Source organism: Sebastes umbrosus, chromosome 15 (genome assembly GCF_015220745.1).
Source record: "Sebastes umbrosus isolate fSebUmb1 chromosome 15, fSebUmb1.pri, whole genome shotgun sequence".
Lineage (NCBI taxonomy): Eukaryota > Metazoa > Chordata > Actinopteri > Perciformes > Sebastidae > Sebastes > Sebastes umbrosus.
Window position 1 is genome coordinate 17,257,054 of NC_051283.1, and position 18,398 is coordinate 17,275,451.

At 38.3% G+C, this 18,398-nt stretch overlaps 2 protein-coding genes across 2 annotated transcripts; one reads left to right on the forward strand and one right to left on the reverse strand.

Annotated features, from left to right (window-relative positions):
* Positions 1–2,427: 2,427 nt before the first annotated feature.
* snrnp40 (small nuclear ribonucleoprotein 40 (U5)) lies at positions 2,428–11,958 on the reverse strand. Its single transcript, XM_037794870.1, has 10 exons — positions 11,704–11,958; positions 10,082–10,211; positions 9,874–9,967; positions 8,462–8,627; positions 8,083–8,205; positions 5,473–5,593; positions 5,290–5,372; positions 4,783–4,844; positions 2,974–3,077; positions 2,428–2,724 (listed from the first exon to the last, which is right to left on the reverse strand). The coding sequence occupies exons 1-10, from the start codon at positions 11,812–11,814 to the stop codon at positions 2,675–2,677; spliced, it is 1,044 nt and encodes a 347-aa protein (XP_037650798.1). The 5' UTR covers positions 11,815–11,958; the 3' UTR covers positions 2,428–2,674.
* A 39-nt stretch (positions 11,959–11,997) lies between these two features.
* Positions 11,998–17,986, forward strand: zcchc17 (zinc finger, CCHC domain containing 17). The gene is made up of 7 exons (XM_037794871.1): positions 11,998–12,093; positions 13,714–13,892; positions 15,956–16,056; positions 16,191–16,282; positions 16,388–16,488; positions 16,636–16,784; positions 17,119–17,986. The coding sequence occupies exons 2-7, from the start codon at positions 13,754–13,756 to the stop codon at positions 17,290–17,292; spliced, it is 756 nt and encodes a 251-aa protein (XP_037650799.1). The 5' UTR covers positions 11,998–12,093; positions 13,714–13,753; the 3' UTR covers positions 17,293–17,986.
* The last annotated feature ends 412 nt before the right edge of the window (positions 17,987–18,398 follow it).

Genomic DNA, 18,398 nt, shown 5'->3' on the forward strand with positions numbered 1-18,398 from the left:
AAGTATAAAGAATAAAAAAAATTACAAATTAAATATGAATCCATCTATGTGTGTATGTATATATGTAGCCTATGTATATGTATATATATATATGTATATGTGTGTATATATATATATACACAGTAGACAGTAGACATATAAACACACACATATGCACATATGCAAACATATACATACCCATATATAGATATATGTATATATCTATATATATATATATATAGATATCCCATATGGGTATGTATATGTATGAACATGTGTGTTTATATATCTACTGAATATAAATGTATATGTATGTGTAGATATGGAAATGTACAATATGTGTACATATATACACCAGTATCCATGGTATATGTAAATTAATCTAATGTACAAACTTAAATACAGCATCCAACCTAGTTGTTATATCTCTGCCCCCCCCCCCTTTTTATTTTTATTATTTTTTTCATTAAATTTTTTTTCTATTTATTTTTTATAATTTCTTATGCCGATTTTGTTTTCTTTTGTGTACATCTTGTCTTGTGCATATATGAAAACAATCTTGAAAAAAATAAAGTACATAAAAAAAAATATGAATCCATCAATAAATAGTTAAGGGATTTACAAAAACACCATAAAATAGTCAATAAGTACATCATTTAAAAATACGTTAATTAATTCATAAATAAATAATGGAATTTAAAATTCTATTTTAATTAATTTTAGATAAATGCAGTTTAAAAAGAGAAATAAATGATTGTATTCACAAATTGAATTAAGAATACAGGTTTTAATCATAACAATGGAAAAAAACATTACGTTATATATAGTTTACTATAGTCAATCTTACATTCACCTTACACACAGGCCTATATTTCTTTAATAAAGTTCTTAAGCCTTACTCGGCACCTGCACTATAACATTATTTCTAGTCTATTATGTTTTTTTCAATTATAACTGGTCCTTTTTTTTTTAAATGTTGTATAATTTTACACCTTTGTTTGTGTTTGAAAGGTGCTAAACAATCTTGGTTGCCGCACAGAGAAAAGCGCAATAATATTTCATTGTAATAGATGAAGTGACCCGTAATCAAAGCCCTACTTAGCCAAGTAAACACATGTTCATTGAGCAATTAGACTGGAGAGAGAAAAAAACATGAATAGCTGCAGTCACATGCCAGTAACTCTATATAGTGCTAATTAAACTGACCTAATTAATTATTACTAGATAGACTAATCCCCAGCTTGAAAAAAGATCAACTCCTGCACTAAAAGACGCAAGATGGAGAAAAAAGACACACCAATGAAACCCCTTTATTATTTTGTTAAAGAAATAAATATATAGAGGTACTTTCAGTAAAATGAAATAGTAATTAAAGTAATAGTGCTCATTCTTAACAATGGCCTCATCCCTTTCAATGACTAAATTATTTTTGGCACAAGGTAGATAAAAAACAATGAAAACATAACTGAATAATAAGACAATATAAGATATTAAAAGTAATGTAAATTTCACTCTATATTGAGAATTGTAAAAAGTTGATTAAAAAAAGGCAACTAATAAGTATAAGATGAGATAAAGTGCAGAATAACATAAAGGGCTAGGAACTGAGAGACAGTTTATGGTACATTTGAGTCATTGCACATAGAATAAATGTGAACTTTTGTCACCTAATTTTCCTCCAGGACCCTGTATCTCCAACCAGAGAGGATGGGCCAGATTAGCTAGGAGTTTTGCTTTCCTTGTGATTTGTTGTCTAAAATGTTAAAAGGGAAGGCTGCTGCTGCTGCTCACCAGTCATTTTACAGCCCACCGTGACAATTTGGCTCGATTAACTCCTGTTTGGCACATTTAAACTCCCGTAACTGAGAGGGTCAGGACAGAATAAGACAGATCTGTAAAATAACACCGTTAAAGGACCAATATGTTTACTATAATAAATCATAAAATGACCATGATATGTCATCAGAGATTAAGGAAACATGCCAAGTTGAAATACTGGCTTCTCCGACATTAAGCACGTTTTTACTGCAACCGAAAAGTGACACAGAGGGCTCATTAATTACGTGTTTATTGCGACCGAAAGATTGACGCCAAGGGGTCTGACAAAGCGTCGGTATATGACGAGATGGGATGAGAACACGATGACCAGTTCCAATGTTTTGAATTTGGACGGCTGTTACTCATTTTAAACGCTAACTGTCAGTCCTACATACTGTATTGCTCCTTTAACTTACTGTCCACATTAAAATAGTTAACTTACACATATACAGTCTGTTGTCCTTTCTTACATACTGCCTCAGTGTTCACTTCTGTATTGATTTCAGCATTAATGTGTTAACCTGTAAGAAGTGTTTACTCGTTTTGTTGAACAAAACCAGCAGCAGGTTGCATGTAAAAGTACTATAAACACAGTAAAGAGTCATGATGACAAACGAATCTCACAAACTCTTTTTACAGAAAACTCAAATTTATTAAAAAGAAACAAATCAGAATAAAAAAAACAAGTCCTTGTGGAGTTTGTTGTGACTGATAATAAACTTCAAACACACGTCCTGAGGTTGTTCAGTGACAAGCTGAAGCACATGAAATTACAGAGACTCCTAACCCACTGTCGAACACCACCCATCCACTTCTAAAAGGCAGGACACTCACTCACACACTCATCCAAGTTAACACACATGCTCACACACACACCCTACTGGATCTCTCCCATGTAGAGCCTTTTATCACTGGAGCCAGACAGCACTGTGTAGAGGGACAAAGAGATTACTGTTAGTCATATTTTGAACTCAGATGAACTAACCAGTCAAATGAACACATCAATAAGTGTTTGGTGACGACCACATTCTGGCAAAACCACATGAACATTAAAACAATCTTCCCTCCAGATCCCCCGGCTCTTTGTTCAAGATAAGTGTGTCAAGACTTCAAATATCACTATTCCCTTCTTCTAACGTGTATAACAGCGAGCACACCCCGAGCAGTTTGACTCACCTATAGGCTCCTCTGGGTGAAAGGCCACTTCGTTGACGGAGCCGGCGTGGCCCGGCAGCTTGTACAGGATTCTACGGGATGTGGTGTCCCAGATATACACAAATCTATAAACACAGACAAGTAAACAGATAGAATGACTCCTGATGTGAGACAGCAAAAAAAGCTGAGACATACGAGACTGAAGGATTATCGTATTTTTGTTACAATACATTTTGTGCTGTGTATTTATATCAAGTTATGCTGCTGTTGGTGGATTAAGAGAAGTTTAAAGAGGTAAATTGCATAGAGAACACTTATGGACCTCTGTTATAATGCGCTATGGCTGGACCCGAATATTCTACTATTCAGATATTCATTCCTTGGGTCGGTATTCGGTTTTCAATTTTGGTATTTGGATCTTCATTTTTCTTTTATTTATTATTATTTTTTTAACCCCTCTGGATTAAAAACATGATAAAACACACCAAATCTTTTGGAAAATTGAGGTACTGAGGTAGGCAGATATAGAGGTAGTCCTGAAGAGCAGCGTTTGTGTCTTTTGTGATCTTGGGTGTTGTTGAGGATGAAATTCAACCGAGGAACCCGGATCTGTTTTGGTTGTCTGGAGGTTATATATTGAGTTGGCTCTTTAATGAGGAGATTTTTGCCTCAGCAAGATTTATAGATAATGCATGGAAACTAGGACAAAGGACACTCATAAGAAGTCCTTTTTGTTTAGGAAATTGAATGTTCTGACATTTTCTCCTTTTCTTTCCATCTTTGAATTTGAGGAACAGTATGTTATGACTGGTCATGTGGCCATCTTGGTTGTTGTTGTTGTTCAGAGTCTTGTAAGTCCATAAAGGCTGGGTACCAAATGGTGCAGAACACTCAAACAAATCAATTCAATCAATTAAAATGCACACACAGAGGGATGATGAGAGGAGACGTCTGAGCATGTGTGCACCGTCCAGCCCCCGGCTGCATGCTTATATCTAATCTTGAAGTAAATTCTATAGAAGCACAACCTCTCAGAGCGTTTTCACAAGCCGTAGTCCGTTTGTCTAGTCCGAATCAGAGTGAAATACTGATTATACTGATACTTTTGGTTTGTTTTCTATTTAGTCTGGTTCGGTTTTACAGTGCACAAATTAAAACAGACCAAATAAAAAAAAACATTTGCAGATGGGCGTTTACGAAGGAGCCAATTTATGTTTTTCGTCTCGAGAGCTGCCACTTCTATGCAGGGAATAACAGACTTTGATATAATGCTGTTTTTTCACTTTGACTCTGCATTGATCTGCTGTGCGCACATATCCCTTCTCCTCCAGTTTATCTCAAACGACTTTATAAACATCACTTTTTTGTGGACTTTATTTAGCATACTCTGTGTGTTCTCTTGCGCAAGATGTAAAGCAAACATCGACTTCTTCTAGAAGTCCAGGTCAGTTCTCTCTCACTCATGTTAACCTGTCGTTTACCTGTGCCCATCTCAACAAATGCCTGCACAGGCAGCCTGCAGTTTTTTAAAAATAAAATAAAATTTAAAAAATGTTGGGCTCCCTCGACTTCTAAAGCCCAAAATGCACAACAAGACCACACTGTCAACCATTATACCAAATTTGAAGTTCCTAAGGTAAATAGTTTTCGAGTTCTGCTCCGGAAACGAAAGTCTGACACGCGAACGGACGGAAGGACGAACGGAAGGACACGCAGAGCGGTATATACCCCAGACTATGTTGTCGCGGGGTTATAATAAACCTTAAGCTCATGTGTGTGTGCAAGAGTGTGTAACTGAGGTGTGTGTGTGTGTGTTTGGTTGCCTCTCACCTGTCAGCTGAGCCGGCAGCGATCTTACTGCCGTCAGTAGACCAGGAGCACCTCAGCAAATTCTGAAAGACAGGATCAGATGTTAGAAACTGCATTAGCAACATCACACAACCATCCTTCATGTGAGCTGCTGTTAACAAGTAACAAGATGATTTTTTTCTTTATTGGGAAGGAGGAGAGTGATGGGAGAGGCAGGAGAGGATGAAAGGAGACGTCATGCAACCGTGGTCGACAGCTGGTGTAAACACCGCCAGCAGGGCTGCAGCGGTTAGTCACTTCGGCTCAAAGTTATAGACTGTATCAGTTCACAGGATGAAAGTACCAAGTGCTGTTTTTTTACGAGTCAGAAAGTGACATGTTTTTATGCCTTTTTAGGAAAAGGAGATCCTTGAAAATGATAGTGGCAAACTCTGCTAGGTGGTAAAATTGATTTGTTCCTTCTGGTATTTTCCCAAATATATACAATCCCTCCCCCTGGATGGTGGGTCAGAGAGTTATTTATGATACCTTCTCAAAGTTGTGAACGTTGCCCTGGAAAATCTTCACGCATCTCTCCTTGGGAGCGAATGGGCGGACATCCCAAATACGCACTACACAGAGACAAATAGAGGATTCAGCCATATAAACTTCAATGTTGTGAGCTGAGAAAAGTCATTTCTTATACTGTAAATATACACACAAACATCCTACCGGTGTTGTCCATGGAGTTTGAGAGAAGGTACGATCCCTCTGAGCTCAGGCTGAGTCCAGTTACTGAGTCACCATGGCCGTGCATATTGTAGATCAGCTTGTTCTGCCTCAGGTCCCACACCTGCACAACACAACAAACAGCTGTTGACAGGGTTTATACACCAGGACATACTGTGTATACAGTAGGCCTATATGTGAAGAGCAAAGAGAACCAGTTGTCATGATTGCAGTTGGAGAGGAAAAAATAAAAAGCAGATTGAGACAGAAAAACAAATGTAATTGTTGAACAGCATTATAAATGATGTAGCAGTGAAATGACCTTTTTTATAATTTTTTGGGGCATTTTTTGCCTTTATGGGACAGTTGAAGAGTGTAGTGGCAGACTGGAAACGAGAGAGGGGTATGACATGCAACAACGGTCCCACGGTTGGATTTGAACCGGGGCCTTTGCGGTTAAGTGGCATGCTCAGCAACCATTCGGCTACCAAGGCACTCCACGGATTGACCATTTTATGGGATTAGCGGCACCTCAGGGAGGCAGTTTCACAGCACACTGACAACGAGCTAAATACTGTATTTAAGCACCTTATTTTGTCGTGCAATTTGTTTTCACCAACTAAAGATATGAGTCTGTAGCTTTGTGATTTTAAATGTGATATACTGCATCCTAAATAACTGAACTCATCGCCCTCAACAGAAGTGTGACCACTGAGCCACCCTTTGTTCCTGCCACTATCACACAAGCCCCCAGGAAGAGCTCTGCGCTTTGAAACAAATTTTCATAGTGGCCAAACGGTGGTACACTATCCCAGGAATGCCCCCCCCTCCCCCTTCAACTACAGTCAGAACACACTGGGCATATTTCAAGAAACACTAAATCCAACAAGGAGAAATAAGCATAAACCAATGGGTTCCAAACCTGACTGCTTTAGTGTAATATTTGGTAGTATTAATGACTATTAAGGCAAACGAACGGCATTTATGTTCATCGACATTAGAATGAGCTGTAGTATCCTATGTTTCGCCGAAACTTGGCTGTATCCGGGATTGACGGTGGACAGCGGCGCTCAACCAGGTGAGTCTTTTTGTGTGTGCCGATCTGGCGGGGCAGTGGGAAAGAGGAAGGGAAGGAGGCGGCGCGTGCTTATGATGAATAATGCACAAGTTGAAGGAGCTGATGGGATTGCATTTCACTGGAATTGTTTCTTGTACGATTTCATGTGACAAATAAATTGATTGATTGATTGATAACAAATTTGCATGCAGATTTAACTTCGCTATAACTGCGAGGAATATGAAATTGCCTGTGATCTGTCTGCTGAGAAAAATCTCATGGAAGTGATGTTGGACAAATTTTCATTGTATAAAAAAAGGGAAATTGTTAAATCAAGTAATATGGCGCTTTCAAGGTCTTTTTATTAAGTTGAGACGGATTCTGTTCAGGGGCTGCTGGAGCCAACCCGCATTCCACCGGACACAGCTGCACCGCAGCAACTTATAAAGGATTTATGTATTTCTGTAGTGATACCTATATTTTGTATGTATCAGCCTTTTTGGTAGGGCTGCACAATTAATCAAATATTAATCACAATCGCGATTTTGGCTTCCCACAATTAAATGAACATGATGGACTTTGATATTAACGTTTAAAATGTGTTCTGCACTCAGAGAGAACTCATTGCATATCAAAGCAAGCGCTTCCTAAACTAACAGCCACCAGGGGGCGATCCAGATGTTTTGGCTTCACTTTTGGAGAGCTGTCATGTGAAAAACTTTCCTGACTGTTGCGGCTGCAGTCCAGAGTAGAAGAGTAATATACTGTATATTTTATTTTTTTTTAAAAATGCACTGATTCCAGGTGAAGAAGAACCATATTTTAAGTCTTATTTTGACACAAAGATTTGTTAAATAGCAGGAATGTAGCACAACATGGAAGTATAAGCAGTGCTCTGTTTATTTAAATGTGTTAATTTTGGCCATACTTTTAGTATTTACTTTTGTAGTAACTTACTTCTGTAGTACTTTTAGTCCCACTTTTTGGTTTACGTCTAGGACCTAACTAGTTTTTCCCATTATTTTATTTCTCTGGAAACAGGAAATAGATGGAATGTGTGTGAATTCCTGGGAATTAAACCCTCCGCTTGATATATTCCAATCTAAACCACAGATATTTCATGCTATCTTGGACATCTGTGAATGTGTCTTCTACCAAATGAATTTCCATGACTTCTTCACAGTTGGTAAAATGCTTTACATGAACACTATCGGCCAGGAGAACTGGACGATAAAATGATCATTTTGAGATACCAACAATAGCAGTCACTGAATGACCCAATTTTGCCACGCTGATATGTTCTGTAAAAGATTCCCCCAGGCACTTCAAAAACATTTTACAAATAAATTACTATTGTCATGGTGTTGTTAGAGATAACCATACAAAATTAGCGTGATATTGATTTTGGGTTCCTAACATCAACAGTACGTAAATGTCTTAACAGCAAATTTGAATCTCTCAATTCTGGTCATATGTTTTAAATAATTTTGAGTGAAATCAGTGTTATCATTTTCAGTGTAAGTCCCAGGTTTTGTGTGTATGCTGGAGCTCAATACCTTGATGTCGTTGTCGATGCCTCCTGACAGGATCTGATCACTGGTGTCATTGAACGTCGCAGCTAGCACCTGGTAGGTGTTCTGGAAAGTATGGATCGCCCCTTTCTTACGAATGTCCCACAGCTACAGCAGTGACAAACACATGTAGAAAGATAAACAGGAGCCTGATCAGACCAACTACTGAACTGGAGTATTTGAGATAAATTTGTGACAATCATTTTCCAAAATATAGTCAATTATTGAGACGAGTGAGTGAGTTAGGGTTAAATCTCCCAAAAATGTAACCCAATGATCTAAGATTAAAAAAATTCTAATTACATATCATCCAATATCTACACAGTCCAATATATTTACACTAATTAGCAGCTGGAAATCTCACCTTGACTGTCCCGTCATCGCTGCCGGTGCAGACGAGCTGTGGTCCTCGGCGGGCCGGGTAGCAGGTGTTAACGAAGGAGGTGTGGCCTTTCAGACGCTTGATCCTCTCGCCTGTTTCACTGTCCCACACACCTACAGTCTTGTCTGTGCTCGCCGAAAACAGCATGCTGAAATACACAGCAAGAAAACACAGTCGGTCAACCTTTTCTAAACACATTTATCAGCCTGCTGGATTAACCCATGAATTAAGAAGCATGAGTTTGACACGTCTCCTGCCAATAATCTCAGCCAGCTAGTAAACTTTGCCAAATGGGAAATGTGTGTTGCCCTACATCGATAATAGAAACTAGATTAAACATTCACTTTTGCTTGGTAGCTTGTAGGGATGCACAATGATTATCGGCACGTCATGGGCAGATAAAAGCTTTTAAATTAAACATCGGCCGGAAATAATCCTCCGATATGATAGGGTGATATGTTGCATACACATAAATATGGCATGTTTTACAGGACTCCAGAGATGCGACCAAAATCTGTCAAGTATGACTAAACATTTTCATTGCTACACTACAGGAGAGACCTGATGTTCTCTGCAATTAAATGGAAAAAAAATATGTGCGTATATCCGTACTGGCCAAAATGAGTTGTGAAATATCGGCATATCAGATATCTGCAAATATCAGATATCGTGCATCCCCAGTAGCTTGGTTTGGACCAATATGAGTGGATAATGTTACGGACTTTTATTAAATTAAAGCTGCAAAAAGCCAATATTTGCAGCTACTGTAACCATTTTTGTCATTCAAAAAGTTCCAAGGATTGTGTGTTACAAGTAATTGTTGCATGCATATTAAACAATGATTACATCATAATATCAAATGAATATAATTTAACGCAAAAAGTATACAGATTAGCACTTATGTACATTATGTTCTCTCTGATTCCTGTGGTGCCCGCTCCTAAATACAATCTGGTACTATTGTAATGCAAGCTAACACAATGAAATTATTATTACTATTTTTGTATACACTTTCATATCTTATATATAAAAACAACCAGCAGGAGATGGGGTGGGGAGGGTGGATTGTTATGTAGTGTATTTTGAAATTGAAAATCTTTGGAAAGAAAAAGTTTTGACTCATACTGGTACTGGATCAGAGATAGATGCATAAATTGTGATTAATGAGAGAATCGAGAAGAAACCACGACCATATTGTAAGTGTTCAAGGTGTTTATCAAAAATGTTTTAACCATTACCACACCTACTAACTGTCCATTATGCCTTCTATTTATTCACCCGCAATTGTCAAATATAGGCTATTCATTTAGCTAACAAAGCTTATTATTTTTTAACAAAGCTTTGTACATCAGAGTAAACCTTTGACATTTTACTTCACCGTGGATCATTCATACCTGCCATCTGTGTTGTAGTGCAGCTCCATCACTGCTCCACTGTGGCCCTTCAGTGTGGCAAAATTGTCACAATCTCCGTACACGTTCCACATCACTGCAGCAAAGAAACACGATGTACACGTTATCCACAGTAACTGCTGGGAGTATGAATGCGATTTACCAAGGATGTGTGAACTGCAGGATTGTCTTTCATTTTTTAATATCTTACATATGAGCCTGTCAAATCCTGAGGAGGCCAGCGTGGCTCCGTTGGGATGAAACTTGCAGCAGTAGACCTCGCCCTCGTGGCCACACATCAGCATAATGGGAGCCTGCAGGCTGGAGCTCCGTGGGGGACCCTATGGGAGACACATTAAAGGTCAAATATAGTGGCTGACTGACTCTGAAGTTAGGGCTGGGTGAATTGTTGTATAGATATATGCTGTAAAACCACAACAAAAAGTCCTTCTTTCAGCCCAACAATAGTTTACCTATGGTGTATGAGTATCAGCACGTCTGTCAACCAATAAGTAACAAGAAATTGCAGTACAGAAATGCCAGATATGGTTAAGTTTATTCAGAAACAGAGACGTCTTTAGACACGTCTGCCAAGTTATATTACAAAACAAATATCCGCTATTCGTCATTGGAATTTTTAGCTCTTAATTATCAATATCAGCCACAAAAATACAGAATCGGCTGGGCTATGTTGAGTATCAATAGTCATTCATAATATCTAATTAGGCAAGTTGTCCAATTGATGTTTATTACAGTGGACTGCATGATAACAAGAGGTCAATCAGGGTAAGCTGGCATTTACAAGAATTGCAGAAATTTGACATTGAGTTTTATGTGAAGTGTCATGTAAAAGCTGAAACCACAGACTCCAAAATTACCATAACAATTTATAAGAAAAAACCTTTAAAACAGTTTCAACAAAAATGAACATCAACCTTCACGAATGTAGGACTTATTGAACGAGTATTGTATTAGACTGCATTAGTTTTATTTAGGGTATAACTGAGTGTACATTACAATTTAACATCATATAACATCATCAGTGTGTCACATAATCTATAAATTTAAGATCCAGTTGATGTTCATCACAGTGGACTGCAAACTGCATTTGAGAGTTTAATGTGTGTCACCTACAAAAATCCCACCAGATAATTACCATGATAGACATTAAATTCTACATAAACTGGGGAAAAAAGATCAGAAACTTGTGTTTGGTGGATTATTTCTCTCTTGTTTCAATGCTAATTGGCATTGTATTTTACATGGTTGGAAAGCCTGTTTATTTACCTCCACAATGATGTCCAACTTGTAAGGATCATGCATTTGTGGGATGAGCAGCACAGCTGATTATGTGGGTAGCGCCCAAGAAAAAATTGCCAAAATGCTCTGCCAGTGGTAAACAGGGTATTCTCCTGTTGGTGTTGACTCTTGTTGTGAGTTGTTTGCACAAATGCATGATCCTTACAAGTTGGACATCATTGTGAAGGTAAATAAACAGGCTTTCCAGCCATGTAAAATAAAATGCCAATTAGCATTTTAACAACAGAGAAATAATCCACCAAACACAAGTTTCCAAACTTCTTTTCCAAGTTTATTGAAGCATTTCCTATCTGAACATGTTGTTTACTCTTCCTGCTCATCAGTTTATGCTAGCATCATAGACCCATTTATGCACCTAAAAGACCATTTCTAGTTAATTTAGTGCACTTAAGAAGATGTGTTAATGTGTAGCTAGTAGTTCTCTGATGGTCTGTATGTTTTAATCTTCTTTAACACGTTGCTATGGGTACTTTTCTCTAGTCACCAGGGTTACAGTAACCGTTCTCTACTCACCATGGCCACGAGTTGCTGTGACTGCGCCGCCGCCACCAGCTCCGTCCGGGCTCGCTTCACGGCGGTAGGAACCACCGCCATGTCCGCTGCTCTCTTCTTAGGTTCAATCATGACGAGTTAGTCGAGAAGAAACAGCAATAAGTGTTGAATCTAATGCTGTAATTTATAAAAATGAATGGACGTCGATCATGGAAAGACGTCGAGCGACGGAAGCACCAACGAAGAACAGAAGAAGTACTTCCGTTTGCTATGAGGCGTCTGATTGGTCGAAGCCTGCACCGACTGCTCTGATTGGTCGAGGCCTGAGCCGGCTGCGCTGATTGGTCCATCAGGCTTGTTGTTAAACACATGTGCCCCGGATGTAGATCTGAACCAGCTCTGCTACGAGAGGTAACACTGTTTTATTTCTTTATTTTCTCCTAAATTCGCGCTGCATTGTGCACTTTATCCTTTCAGATTATGATTCATACTTCACGTACGGATTAATTATGATGTTTATGTTTGTCGGATTAACCAGGTTAGATAGCTACAAGACAATGCTTCATTAGCTAGCTATTGTTAGCCTCAATGCTACTATTCAAACTAAGCTGCTCTGTTGCAGGAGGAGGAAAGTTAAGTTAAGAGAAGATAAGATGTTCCTTTATTAGTCCCGCAGTGGGGACATTTACAGTGTACAGCAGCAAAGGGGATAGTGCAAAAAATGCAGATGATGCATCAGCTAACACAGTAAAAAAAAAAAAGCTAAACAAAGTGTAACAAAATATGAACCATTTAAATAGAAGGAAGTATAAAAATAGGAGCAGTATATACAGTATTGACAATAAACAGACTATTAACAAAATTGCACAAGTGGAAAATTATATTGCACAGTGAGAATGAATGAATGAATGAAATTCCACCTGAAAAAAATCAGGTTATTGTCAGTTTTTTGGTGTGTAAGTGCTCTATTAACTTAACCTACTGCAGCTTTTATCATAACCAAGTTCCTCTGTGCACATGTTTTACTCTCTGAATCTCATACTGTACTACTCAGCTATATTATATCCCTATGTGGGAGAACTGAGCAGCATCTAAACAAGGAAAATACTGTGGAGGAGAGAAGATGTTAAATGTTTCTAATGTTAAATTTCAAAGAAGGATTTAATTATGTTAATCACAGAAAATTAAATATTTTTTAAAAAGTAACTTAAACTATTATTCTGTTTCTATATCCACAATTCTTCATCTTTATTTAAACAAATGCACATACATACATGTTAGACAAAGAAAATTAATAGTCAAAATTATTAAAAAAAAATCAGCATATCATGTTTAAGATTTTTCTCTATATAACCCTCAAACCATTTTGAACCATGTAATATTACGCAATGTGGTTTTTTTTTTATCAATTTATAAATATTACGGGTTATAAAGTTGTGAAGTCTTTATAACTAAGTACAGTGTTTATATTACACTGCTTGCATTTCAAACCATATTTAACGCCATTCCTCCTTTTATAACCTCTTAGAAGCTGATTCTTCTTCTAAGAGGTTATACCACAAGTTTATTAGTTCAGTTAAATTGGAAGGAATGGACTAGTTGGACAGATGCACTGGAATAGAGTATTTACTATATCAAATCAATATTGTAATATAATATACATACATTTGCATAAATCAAGCATATTTGCCCACTTCCAAGTTGATAAGAGTATTAAATACTTGACAAATCTCCCTTTAAGGTACATTTTGAACAGATAAAAAACGATTAAATATTTTAATTGATTGACAGCCCTACTAACAATGTTGAAGGCCTCTTGTATGAACCTTCTTGATTAGTTTTTTTCCTTAAAGAAGACACTAGTGTGTGTTTTCTGTAACTTTTGCACCCAAACACTTGATTTCTTGATTAATCTACAGGATTACATATATGGACAAAAACAACCTTAGATGTCAATCTTGAAAAAAGAGCATTCTCTTCTGTTTTATGATACTACAAATGATGAAATATGTTTCATTATCAATCTTCTAGATCCACTTATTGATACCTGCGGTCCACTTCGGCTGAGACGATGTCTGACAGTGATGGCCCGGCACATGAGCCTGCTGGACTGGAAGGTCTGCCTCCAATACACAGCATTTCAAAGGGAGAGGTGGTCTCTGTGCAGACCTACGGAGCCTTTGTCAGACTGCCAGGATACAAGAAGGAAGGTTGGCAAAAAGTTAATTTATCTCCTATAGACTTTTATTATAAACATTTACAAAGATCAGAGGGCAAAAAAGTCACAATTAATCACAATAATATGAAGAAATAGAGCTGTAAAAGTGCAGAAGAGTAAGTAGCAGAGCTACAACACAATAACAAATAGAAAACCTAATTAGGGAAATATTGTAGAGCTTGCAAAGGGTGAAAACAGTTAGATCTACAGTAACATGGACAATTATAAGAAATCATAAAGCAGAGAAACATGCAGTGGCAGAAAGATGCAAAGTCAACAGCTGCATCCACTGCCAGGTAAAACCACTGCATCAGAGATGGGACTTTGCCAAAAGTAATGCAGAGTGAGTGCAGGTAATGCAGGAACCAAGAGGCGGTCCTCTTTCCCAAAGTATTGTGCATAGTGTCTGTTTCAGTGTATGACAGTGCTGTTTCAGTGAGAGTTTGGAGAAGAGACCGCAGGGCACCGATGCAACATGATGCTACCGGAGTTGGATTTCAACATTTCCACAGAAAACCTTCTCTGATTGCAAGAAGCGGTTGGATGATTATTAGTTCTGTAAAATAGCCAGCATCCTGCAATCTATGGGCATGACACAGCATATAACATATACACAGTGCAAGCCCATGTTTTAATATGTTTACTTACTTTTTATATGTTAGCACAGTCACCCAGTTTGAGTTCTATGACTTCCTAGTAAAAGTTGTGCGGGAGGAGTTTGTGCTAGGCCAGGGTTTTTAAGAAGTGGAACAGATTGATGAAGTGGGATGTAATCTGTCGTGGCTTACTTCTACTTGCTTTCTAAAAGCCACTTAAAACTAGGGCTGCAACTTATGATTATTTTCATTTTTGATTAATCTGTTGATTATTTTCTTGATTAATCGATTGGTTGTTTTGTCTATTAAAAGGCCAGAAAATTGTGAAAAATGTCGATCAGTGTTTCCCAAAGTCCAAGATGACGTCCTCAAATGTTTTGTTTTGTCCACAACTCAAAGATATTCAGTTTACTGTCATAGAGGAGTAAATAAACCAGAGAACATTTACATTTAAGGAACTGAAATCAGAGAATTGACTTTTTTTCTTTAAAAAAATGACTCAAACTGATTAATCAATTATCAAAATAGTTGGCGATTAATTTAATAGTTGACAACTAATTGATTAATCGTTGCAGCTCTACTTTAGACGCCTTGTAGATATAGACATTTCCAATTCCAACATGTTATCTTTCAAGTTATTTGGCTTGCTTTACTTACGGTTGTGGTGACCTGCTTGGCTCGTCAGGCTGGCTTGATGTTGCATGGCTTGTGCGGTTAATAATAAAAAAAAAAATCAAGGTTGTTCCAACACCCATTACATCAATCAAAACCAAATAAAATAAAATGATAAGCAAACTTAAATAGTTTTTATGTTAAACGGTAAACGGCTGAGAACTGTCTCTGTCGGCTTCTTCAGCCTCAAATTGCCCATACCTGACTCTATTAATTGGCTGGAGCCCTGAGGGAATTGTAGTCCTATAATGTTCTATGATCTACAGAGGTCACCATTAGGTGCTAATATTATTTTGACTGAAACAAAAAACAAAACTGTCTATAACATCATTTATATGATCTATATTTACTCATGGGTTTCTTTTTTTATTATGATTTGTTGTAGCACAGTTGTCCTGCATGTCAAACTGAATATCTGCTGCTCATTTTCACCACTGGAGGGCGATATGAGCAAAGTTTACTGGGTTGAATTTTGCATTGAACCATAGTGTTCAAATCCTGACAAAATGATTTATCTTTTTTTAAATGCAACAAAGAAGACCTGGTTTAAATTGTAAGTCAGTGAAGGGAGTTCAGAATGGACGCAATGCGTTGTTTGTCTTAAAGATTTCCAATGGCCAGAAAATAAAATGTTTGAATCTTTGAGTCTTGATGAAATGAAGGCATGTATTTCATCATCAGCAAAACAAAGTCATACTTGCGTGTCAAAATCCTTTGAAAGCAATATCTGCTCAGTGTTTCATGTATTTTTTAGATTGATATCTACAATTTTCACTTGCACATACAGGCCTGGTGCATGTGAGTGAGATGTCAGCCTCGCGGGTTGAGAATGCCTCAGAGATTGTCGATATGGGGGAAAAGGTGTGGATTAAAGTCATTGGGAGAGAGGTAACAACACACACACTCATACACGCACACACGCACACACACACACACACACACACACACACACACACACACACACACCATGCTGTGTCAGTGAAGTGAGCAAGATGACTGCAGCTCTGTCCCCCGTCTCTCAGATTCAGGGTGACAAGGTGAAGTTGTCCTTCTCAATGAAAGCCGTCAATCAGGGAACGGGGCAGGACTTGGACCCAAACAATGTTAATTCAGAGTGAGTGCTTACGGTTTTATTTTGTTATTTATATATATATATATACGTGTGTGTTTGTCTCCACATGGACAAGTGTGTGTTATTATCATCTGTGTGTGATTGCAGGCAGGATGCGAGGCGACGTAAGCAGTTTAGAGATCACACAGGAAACAGGATCACACTGGAGGCTGTACTCAACACAACATGCTCAAAGTGCGGCTGCAAGGGTACGGCGGCGTGAACGAAACAACAATCATATTTTAAAAGAACAAAACAGAGATTTTATTTGTTCCCTACAACTTTCTACTGGGAAATTTGCTTGGAAATTACTTTAAATTTGTGCTGCATTTTTAATGAATCCTTACTCTTTTCAGGTCACTTCACAAAGGACTGTTTCTCTGCTCCGGGCTTGCAGTACGCTCTGTTGCCTGATGAGGACGATGCAGAGCCACGGCAGCAACAGCAGCAGACCCCCACGGTTGCACCACAGCAAGACTCAGACAAAAAGAAGAAGAAAAAGAAGGTCAATATGATGCAGTTAATGTCCTATTACTGGCATGGCTATCACTTCCTTTTTTTTTTTTTAGCTCTCCTCCACATTTCCCTTTTGTCTCTCAGCTGTGAGTCATCTGATGCAACAACCCACATGTCTCTGTGTGTTCAGCTGCTCACACTGAGAGATACAAGGCAGCTTCATGAGAACTGTCCAAAAGTGTATTGACTAATTGTTTAGCGGTTCGGTTTTGAGGTATTGAAACTGGTGTCTCTGCTTGCTACGTATTTCTGCATTGTCGTTGCTCAAGTTCCTTTTCTTTGCACATAACACAAAATGTTCCTCTTATATGTTCATTCTCCAGGAGAAGAAAATGAAGAAGAAGAGGAAGAGGGAGAGGAAGGAGTCGGAGAGCGACAGCAGCAGCAGCAGCAGTGGCGAGTGCAAATCCAAGAGGAGGCGCCACGAGCACACTCACGACAAAGAGGACAAAAAGAAGAAGAAGCACAAGAAACATAGATCACACAAACACAGCTGAGACAGCTCTAGACACTCACACTGCAGCTATCAGACAGACGCAAAAGGGGAAGTGGGTAGCGGATGGAGTGACAGACAATAATCTTGCCACTGAAAGCTCATTATAGAAACCTTCATCCATTTAAGTTAAGTTTTCCTTATTGTCTCTCCATGCTATTGGAAGCACATTCAGACTTCCTGTCAAGTTTAAATAATCACAGTAGAGAGAAAGCGCTGCAAACACAAAAATCAGGTGACAAGGCCCACTTGTCCTTAAGTAACCTCAGGCTCCCCCCTCAGAGGGAGGTGTTTACACATCATACTGTATGTAACCAGATAGGTGTAACCAATAAGGCAGTGAATGGATATCCCTCTTGGAATCAAGATATTGTTTTACAGCTATCCGGCTCCATTAAGCCGACAAGGAGACGGTAAAGCTGAATCATGGGGGGGTCTAACATGAAAACCCTTCAAATAATTCACACACACACACAGACAGGAAGTAGTAAAGACAAACAGGACGTGTAATGCAGCACAAGTGAGCATGAAAGGAACTTGAAGCTGTTATGATATCCTGAGGTTGTCTGCCGCTTATTGTCCGTTTGTGTACATGTATTTTGGGACTGCTTGCAGTACACACAACCCCTCCTTCCTGCATGTCAGCTGTTAACTCCATTAAAGGTGTTTTTATTTGTGAAGATAAAAAAAAAAGTCTCTTGATGTCTTTGTTCTTGGACCTTGAACTAATGATGTTGCTGTTAAAGTGAGTCAATAAGGGACCAAAACACACACAACAGAAACTCTCAGGTTGGGTCAGGTCCACCCTGGGGTTATTTTGTCTCAGGCGAGGACTGAGCTGAGGTATTTACACAACAGGTCATGTCCCAATAGGTGAAAGTTGCAAAAAGTTGACAGAGTTGCTTTTGTAAGATAACCCCCTGACAATATAAGACAAGATAAGGCGGTGTTAAGGAATCAGCGTCTTGTTTCTTTTGTGCTGTTTTGACCTTGTCTCAAACCTCCCACTTGAAGGATTGTGGAGTGATTGTTTCCAGCTGCAGTGATTTGACGCAACTCCAGTTCAGTCGGTCTCAAGACTCCTCTCTGTTTTCTTACGTTCTCCTTTCT